At 52.0% G+C, this 7,875-nt stretch overlaps 5 protein-coding genes and 1 non-coding gene across 6 annotated transcripts in view; all 6 read left to right on the top strand.

Moving 5' to 3' along the window:
• Positions 1-101, top strand: part of DQ04_06201040 (hypothetical protein) — a gene marked incomplete at both ends in the record, with an annotated part of 2,370 nt that extends 2,269 nt beyond the window's left edge. The window contains one exon of the mRNA XM_009314588.1: positions 1-101. This exon is cut by the window's left edge and continues 2,269 nt beyond it. Coding sequence (XP_009312863.1) covers positions 1-101 — 101 coding nt within the window.
• Positions 102-665: 564 nt separating this feature from the next.
• On the top strand, positions 666-1,040 carry DQ04_06201030 (hypothetical protein; the record flags this gene model as incomplete). The annotated part of the gene is made up of 1 exon (XM_009314587.1): positions 666-1,040. The coding sequence occupies one exon, from the start codon at positions 666-668 to the stop codon at positions 1,038-1,040; it is 375 nt and encodes a 124-aa protein (XP_009312862.1).
• A 537-nt stretch (positions 1,041-1,577) lies between these two features.
• Positions 1,578-2,396, top strand: DQ04_06201020 (hypothetical protein; the record flags this gene model as incomplete). Its single annotated transcript, XM_009314586.1, has 1 exon — positions 1,578-2,396. One exon carries the CDS (start codon positions 1,578-1,580, stop codon positions 2,394-2,396), a length of 819 nt encoding a protein of 272 aa, XP_009312861.1.
• Positions 2,397-2,743: 347 nt separating this feature from the next.
• DQ04_06201010 (GINS complex subunit 3) lies at positions 2,744-3,280 on the top strand (the record flags this gene model as incomplete). Its single annotated transcript, XM_009314585.1, has 1 exon — positions 2,744-3,280. The coding sequence occupies one exon, from the start codon at positions 2,744-2,746 to the stop codon at positions 3,278-3,280; it is 537 nt and encodes a 178-aa protein (XP_009312860.1).
• Positions 3,281-3,622: 342 nt separating this feature from the next.
• On the top strand, positions 3,623-5,080 carry DQ04_06201000 (hypothetical protein; the record flags this gene model as incomplete). Its single annotated transcript, XM_009314584.1, has 1 exon — positions 3,623-5,080. One exon carries the CDS (start codon positions 3,623-3,625, stop codon positions 5,078-5,080), a length of 1,458 nt encoding a protein of 485 aa, XP_009312859.1.
• A 469-nt stretch (positions 5,081-5,549) lies between these two features.
• Positions 5,550-5,622, top strand: DQ04_tRNA080 (the record flags this gene model as incomplete). Its single annotated transcript has 1 exon — positions 5,550-5,622. It is a non-coding gene; the product is annotated as a tRNA-Val (tRNA).
• Between the last annotated feature and the right edge of the window lie 2,253 nt (positions 5,623-7,875).

Genomic DNA, 7,875 nt, shown 5'->3' with positions numbered 1-7,875 from the left:
TCTCTCTCTGTCTGTCTGTCTGTGTGTTTATTTGTGTTTTTGTGGGGTATTGCATCTCTGACGCCTTGTTAGGGGAGCAGAAAAGGGCACTGCCAAGCTAAGCGTCACCGATTTCGATGGAGTCAACGAAGGAGAAAGTGCCGCCGCCAGTGTGTGAGGCGCAGTCAAGGGGGCACCACGTGTGCGAGTGCTACGGCCACACCCAGGAGCTACCGGACTACAGGAAGATCACCGTCCCGCGCACACTGCAGGGGTTCCACGCGAAGGAGGGCGGCGGCTGCCCGTGCATCCCCAAGACGCCCGTGAAGCCTTCGAATGCTCTGTACTGCAGCACTAACCCCGCCACCTGTGGCAGGGTCAAGCCGGCGGAGACGTACCGTGCGTACGAGCCGGGGCGGCACAAGGTACACCAGGCAGACGAGANCCCCGCCACCTGTGGCAGGGTCAAGCCGGCGGAGACGTACCGTGCGTACGAGCCGGGGCGGCACAAGGTACACCAGGCAGACGAGACCGCTGGCGCCACAGCAGCGGTGCGTGACCCGGTAACAGGGGATCGCTTGGCGTTTCCCAACTCACGCAACTACGGCGGCACAGCGACACAGCGCGGGTTTCCGACAATTGGGGGGCCAAAGCGCAAGACACACGAGGAGAGGAAGTACGAGCAAATGCAAGACCGCAAGGAGTTCCTCAAAGCCGTGCTGCGTGATGAGATGCGCGACCGCATGGACGCTGAGGAGCAGCTTCACAGCATAGAGCACGAGCTCGGGCTTCGCGGAAGTCGCCACGCCCAGATGTTGGCTGCCGCTGCCAGCAGAGAAACGCCAAGGGTTGGCAGCGATTACGACTCGAAGACAGTGGTGGAGCAGTACGACGAGGTGATGGAGGAGTTGCGGTACGTTACGCAGCAGCCTGTAGGGTCAAAACTGAACATAATTCGCATGCACTATCTCCTCGAGGAGCAGGACCGGCTTCAGCACCTACACGAACAGGAGAAGAAGCAGGCTGCTGGTCTCACCACAACCACGAAGTGTTCGACGTAAATGAAAAGAAGGAACGAGGGGGAGAGGAATAGGTATTGTTGGTGATATCGACATTACCACCCCACTTACTTTCGCTGCAACCGCAGCACAGGCATACTCCTGTGCCTTGTGTTGCTCCCTCTTTCCTTTTTTTTTTTGTTTTAGTGAAGAGGGGGATCAGCCTCACGCCGCAGCCGCGCATCGCGTTGAATGTGTCCCATGTACTAGTGCACACCGCCCCCGCAGCCTCCTGCGCGAGGGGCCCGGATGTAAAGGAACAGATGCAGCGGCACAATATACCGCAATACCCACACTGTGAACATGAGGTGTGTGTTTCGCATCCAGTGTGATCTTTTTTACACTTTATTCTTTCTCTTTTTTTTTTCCTGTCTCTGCGTCTTGTGCCTTTTGTGAATTGTGGTATCTCATCTTTCGTTCTTGGTTCCTCTTTCGCACCCACAAATGCACATGTCAAGAGAGAGTGAGTTGGGATATTTGACTCTAATATCTGCTAGGGGGGGACATATAGCGGTGTAGTACCTTGAGAGAGGGCAAGCGATGGCCAACACTGTTGCCAAGACCACTGCTAAGGTTGATACCACTACAGCAGGGCCACTACAGGGGTCGTACAGCGCGGCAGCACGCCACCACAAAAAGTACCACCAGTGCGATTGCTATGGTCACCCGATGGGTCTTCCCAACTACAAGGTACTCGCGCAGCCGCGCACCAACAACTACTACTCTGCGACGGGCGGTTGTCCCTGCATCCCCCGCGCAGCCGCGCACCCCGGCAGTTGGCGCCTCAAGGAAGCACAACTGCGATCGTCAAAGCACTCACATGGCGTGGGCTGCATGAAAACGCGCCCAGGAGCGACGTGTTGCGTGCACGCCGGCGAGACGTACGGCTGGAGGCCCGGCCCACACACTGTCCTCGCGAAGAACACTGCCGCCTCGGGACTCTGCGATACATTTGGCAATATGGCATTTAAGAGACCTACTGGCCTGCGAGACAAGGAAAGTGATGTGAGCAGTGTGTGCCAGCAGAAGCTAGAGGATTTGGAGGCCCTTATCCTCGAGGAGCACGAGGCGCGTCGCAATGTGGAGATGGACGTGGATGAACTTAAGAATATTCAGCTGCAGGGCACTCAAGACGCATACAAACAGGACTACGGGAATGAAAAGAAGCGCCAACTGGCGGCGGCGGCTTCGGAGGCGCAACTCAACGATCTTTTGCGTGAGGTCCGCGCCATAGTGAAGCGGCCTCTTAATCAGACAAATATGGACATCCTACGCAGCGTGGTGGATCGCCAGGAGCGATTGATGCATCTGCGGAAGCTGAAGGCAAATGAAGATTTCCCAAAAATTATAGACCCGTGAAAGAGTCTATGAATTCGCCACAGTCAATGTATGGACACACGGTGGCGGAGCTCTCCTAGCCAGAGGCTGCTACTTGGATGTGTTCTCGATTGTTATGTACATGTTGCGGATAGCGTATGTAGGGGAGAAAACCTCTTGGCAGCTTGTGCTGCCCTTTTTTTCTGTGTTGTTTGTTTGTTTGATGTTTTCCTCTTACCTGATTTTCCTTTGGTGTGTTGTGTGAAATCTCTCAGTACTGGAGCATTGAATTTGTTTTGATCTTTTTTTTTTGGTTTCTTTTGTTGCTTCCTTCTTCGAATTCTATGTAATCCCCTTTCCACACACTCCAGGCGGATGAGAGTAGCACGATGATCAGGAGCTACTTTGACCTCTCCGACATTCTGGCCAATGAGGAGACTGTCCCTGTCGTGTTTCTCGTGCCATCATTCAGTCTGGGAAAGGACATCCATGCACGCACTTCCGAGGGTGAGACAGTTGAAGAAGTGGGGCCAGGAAGTATCGCCACAATTCCCCTGTGGGTTGCTGTGGCGCTGCGTCAAGACGGCTATCTCGTCCCGCAGGTGCCACCTCGCTACACAACTTCTGTGTTTCGTGAGTTCAAGACAGATCCCCTTGCGGCCAGTCTTTACGCAAAGTCGCCATATTACTACGAGGCGGGACTTCTGCTATGTGCGATGCTTCCAACCAACGAGGGCAACCGTCTCGCGGCGCAGCTTTTCCGTCTGTACCAGCTGCGGTATCTCAAAGTTATTCATGCAGCGGCGAAGAGAGGCTTTGATTTGAGTGATGTGCGCGAGAAGTTGTGCGAGAGTGAACGGAATCTCTTGGACACGCTGCTCCGTGGTATGGAGGATGAACGTCAATGGCATCAGAGTGTGTTTTGAAAGGGAAGGCAAAATCGTGAAAAACAATTTGGCAATCATATTTTCTTTTTATCGTTGGAGGAGGGAGAAAAAGGGAGTGACACCTAATCTCCCTTGTTGTGAATGTCTGGCAGTTTATCTCTACATTACGAAATAGGTTTTCTTGTCTTATGATTTTATTTTTTTTCGCTTCTTTCTTGCGCGTCTGTTTCTTTCTCGGATTCTCTGTCAGTCTGTGTGTGTGTGCGTGTCACTTAGTTTGCGTGGGNTTTTTTTCGCTTCTTTCTTGCGCGTCTGTTTCTTTCTCGGATTCTCTGTCAGTCTGTGTGTGTGTGCGTGTCACTTAGTTTGCGTGGGCCTAGCATGGGCGGTGACGAAAACGCATCCAAAGGGGAGAGTCATGTGGTGACGGAGGCGGCCCTGGAAAAGACCATGAACAGCGCAACAGTGCTGCGGTACCCCTTCCAGCCAATTGATCTTGCTTGGCTGGTCGACTACATTGACACATGCTTGCCAAGGGCAGAGCGCTGGCCAGCGGCGATGCACATCGTTAACGCCTTTATGGCGTTCGCCGTGATGCATGAGGATCCTTACTTGGAGGATGCCACCTTTCAGTTTCACAAGACAATGGAGGAAAAAAATGACAAGCGAAGTTGGCCCAAGCGTGCCCGGGACACAAGTGTTGACTTTGAGGTGGCCCACCACGTCTTTGAGACCATTTGTGTTATGGCCAAGTATCCCAACCTTGATCCAACAGGAAAGGTTGGACTGCTCAGGATGGGTGAGAAGCTTCTAAAGGATATTGAAAAGGCAGTGACGAGCCCTTCAGTCAACATGGGTACAAAAAAAACGAGCGAAGCTTTGAGCGTTACACTCACTCGCATACAAGCGCTGAAGCGTACACCTGACTCCCCTGAGGCGTTTGATTCCTTGATGGGCTCTCTTAAGACGCTGTTTTTCTGCTTCAGTCCGTGCCTTGGTGTTTGCAGCATGCTGTATGACTCTAACACCAGTATCATGAATTCCTACGTGTGCTGTGAGGGATGTCCATGCTACGCAAAGCTACGCACAACTTATACGCTTTTTATAAGGGATGTGGAGAAGACGAAGGTCATTGATTGCCTTCTGATGATGGCTGTAAGGGAGGATGATGCTTTTGTAAGCAAATTAGCGGAGGATTTATTCGCTCGATTTGATTGCCGAAGTCTGTTTTTGGAGAAGCCAATTCGGCGGATACAAAATGGAATCTTATTCACTGTGAGAATAGCGTTGTTTGATGCATTTCGGCATGTGAAGAGTTTAATGATGGAGCTGCGCGCGTCCCCTGTGACGCTTGAACCGTTGATGGAGAATATCATTCTTGCGTTGCACATAACTCGTCGGGAGATTAAGGATATTAAAGGTCCAAACGAGCACCTCCCGCTTATAGACTTGGCGTTGGCAACGGCAGACAGTATCTGTTCGCGTTTGGGGACTGAGAAGTCGTCACAGGAGCTGCGTAAACTAAAGGACTACATCATGGCCATTTTTACTTTGGTGAGCGCCCCCGAGTACCATTTAGCTGTGCATAGCAAGGACCCGCTGGTCGGCAGAGGTGCGAACTTGAAGTGTGGGAACCCCGACTGCCCAGGGAAAGTGAAGGAAATGCTGAAATGCAGCGGGTGCCGTGTGACGTTTTATTGCGGCGCAGAATGCCAACGGGAAGACTGGAAAACCCACCGTTTCCTTTGTAGGGAAATGGGCTGTCGCAAAACAGCCCCCCAGCCGGTCAAGGCAGAGGAATGCCCCATACAGACCCTGAAACCCTTTGCTTTTGATTGAGGCGCTGCGCTGAAGTCAAAGATGAACAAAAATGAACGAAGGCAAAAAAAAAAAGAGGAGAAAGCACGAAGACACCTGTTTATAGTCACCCCCGGATTTGCACCAACAAAAAACTGAAAACTGTGTTGGAAAGGGGAAATATATATATATATATATTTGTCTGCAGGGTGGAAGAAAGAGGGTGTATTTGGCCGAGGCAACTTCAGTTGTTTCGCCTCCTTCGGGGGGAGGGGAGGGAGGGAAAGGAGAGAAACTAAGCCAAGCCGAACGAAAAACAACAACAAAAATACATCGGTGCTTTCTCTGTATCATAAGAAAAAAAAAATCAAGCCCAAATAGATGACTATGAAGTTGTGTAAGGTGACAAAGAACAAATATGTTTTGTGTTGCTGTCGTTGTGACTCTTTGGTTTTTCGCTTCTCTTGACTTTTGAAGTGTAGATGATGCGCATCACGTGTGTGTGCCACGTGCGATGGTCGTCTAGTGGTTAGGACATTCGCCTCACACGCGAGAGATCGCGGGTTCGATCCCCGCCCGTCGTATTTTTTCCCTCCCTTTCCCCTTCGGGTCAAGGTCCTTTATTTCAAAGTCCTGGGTGCCATTCCCTCTGAATTTGTCTTCGACAGTTTCCGTTGGATCCGGAGAGGGGAAAGACAAACAAGAGAACTGAAAGAAAACATTCGTGCACACAGGGGCCCGCCCTCAGTCCAATCATGGGCGCTGCGCCCCGGAAACGGTTTAATTGAATTAAACAAGTGCGTAACATTCAAACCTTCATTCTCACGCGCGCCCCCTAAGAATAGGCAGCTTCCGGGCCCCTGGCCCGCAGCGGGTGAGTGGGATGGGGGTTTTAATTTTAATCACCGCCCGAAAAGGTCCACAATTGCGATCCCATCCAAGAATCCAGCCATGAGAGCCAAGGGCAAATTGAAGCGAGCGGGGAAATGGCGAATAGCCCCTCATCGCGAGACATTCTGCCAAGAGGCTTCTACTAACAATAATAAAAAATTAAAGGCCGGCCGGGGCAGGGAGAAGCAGTCTCTCCGCAGCGGCCTTTTTTTTCTCCTTGCTTTTTTTGTGGGGCTGGCGTTCTTTGTTGCGAAAGCGGGCGCCCACAGAAAGCCACGGTTTGAAAGGGTGGGGTGTTCCCCCCCACCACCTCGAAAAGGCGGCGCCCCTCACCATGAAACAAAAGCCATGTCTTTGCAAAGGCCGGGTTTCCTCCCATTGGGAATGTGTTGTTTCGGCTGTTCGCCCTGTTTTGGTGTCCGCGCGTGCGCCTCCGAACGCTTGGCGGATGGCATCTCAAAAGGCCCCGCCTGCGTCTTTTCCCCTGCGCGGGAACCCGTTTTTCCGAACCCCAGCGTGCTTTTTCTGCCGTTTTTTTTTATTCAGCGCCTCTGGGCTCCCGTGGCTTGGGGCGCCCTCGCGGGGCACAGGCGGGGGTTAGCCGTTGGTTCGTTCCGTTCCCTTTTGCCTCTGGAAAAAATCGGCGCGCCACAATGCCACGCATGGTTCGCCTTTGCGCCAGCGCTCGTTTCAGCATGCCGGCCCCATGAGGCGAAAGAAAGGGAGCTGCAATATTATATTTTTTTTTCTTAGGATTGCTTCCTTCCATTTTCCCCCGTAGTTTCCACACCCCCGCCTGCTGCAGGGACCGGGCGTTTCGAAACGCAGGGGCCAAGGGGAGAATGGTCTTTCCCCCGGCCCGCTTCATGAAGAGAAAGAGTGGGGCGGGGGAGGGTGAAAAAGAAAAACTACAATTGTCTGCGCTTCGCCTTTTTGCTGGGGAAAGAAAAGGGGGGGGGGGTAAAATTTGTCTTTTTCCTTTGTTTCGTTTTTCATCGCAAAAGGAAAAAGCCCCCCACCAAGAGAAAAGTAATCGAAGATTTTACTTGGCAGTTCATTCAAAACTTTCGAAAAGAAGGACCTGAAAGCGCCCCCAGCCCATACCCCACGCGGGGGCGGAGGGAGTTTTGTTTTTTGGACGTTTTCAGAACTCATGTTTCGCGACGCCCTGTTCGCTTGGAAGATATGAAATGAACAAAAGGAACGCGACCATTATAAATAATAGGCAAAGCTTGGCCGTTCTTTTTCCAGGCGCCCCGCCAAAAAAAAATACAAATAAAAGAAAGAGCACGCGGCAGCCTGTTTTTATAGCCCGGTGCGGGGCATGCTTAGCAGGAGCGGGAAGGGAGAAGCCCGTGCCAAAGAAAGGGGCGGGATGCCCAAAGGGACGCTTCTTTCGGCGGAAGGGGTGCAATTCCCAGCCCTCAGGGTGAAACAGGCCAAAGTAAGTCTTGCTGTTTTTTTTTGTATGGGGGCGCATTGCGATTCTTCCTTAATGCTGTCACGCGGCTTTTTCGGCGAAAGAGCCAACATAGGATTCGCATAACCTCGGCTTCCGTATGGAACAAAGGGGCCTGCTTTTAGAAGCGTTCCATAATTGATGCGGCCCGGGGGCCGCGAGAGGCACAAAGGGGAAAACAAACCCCTGGTGAAGTTTCTCTCTGTTTTTCGAGTCTGTCACCGGGGTGCTTTTGAGCACCCCAACCGTTTTTGAGCATTGTTTCAAGCCGAACCGCGGGTTTATAGCGCACGCAGTTATGTCACAGAAGGGGTGGCAAGCCCATGCCCATAGCCCAATTGGTGTTTTTTCTTCGTTGAATGGTAGCGGTCTTCAAAACCGTAAAATATAAGGTTTTTAACAACCCTCGGGGTGGTTTTAAAAAACCCCACCAGCGCCCATCTACTGACGTTGTGGGGCGGCCGAATTGCATCCGTTTTTTTTTTTT

Source organism: Trypanosoma grayi, assembly GCF_000691245.1.
Source record: "Trypanosoma grayi strain ANR4 Tgr_620_V1, whole genome shotgun sequence".
Classification (NCBI taxonomy): domain Eukaryota; phylum Euglenozoa; class Kinetoplastea; order Trypanosomatida; family Trypanosomatidae; genus Trypanosoma; species Trypanosoma grayi.
This window is presented reverse-complemented; position numbering and strand designations above follow the sequence as displayed.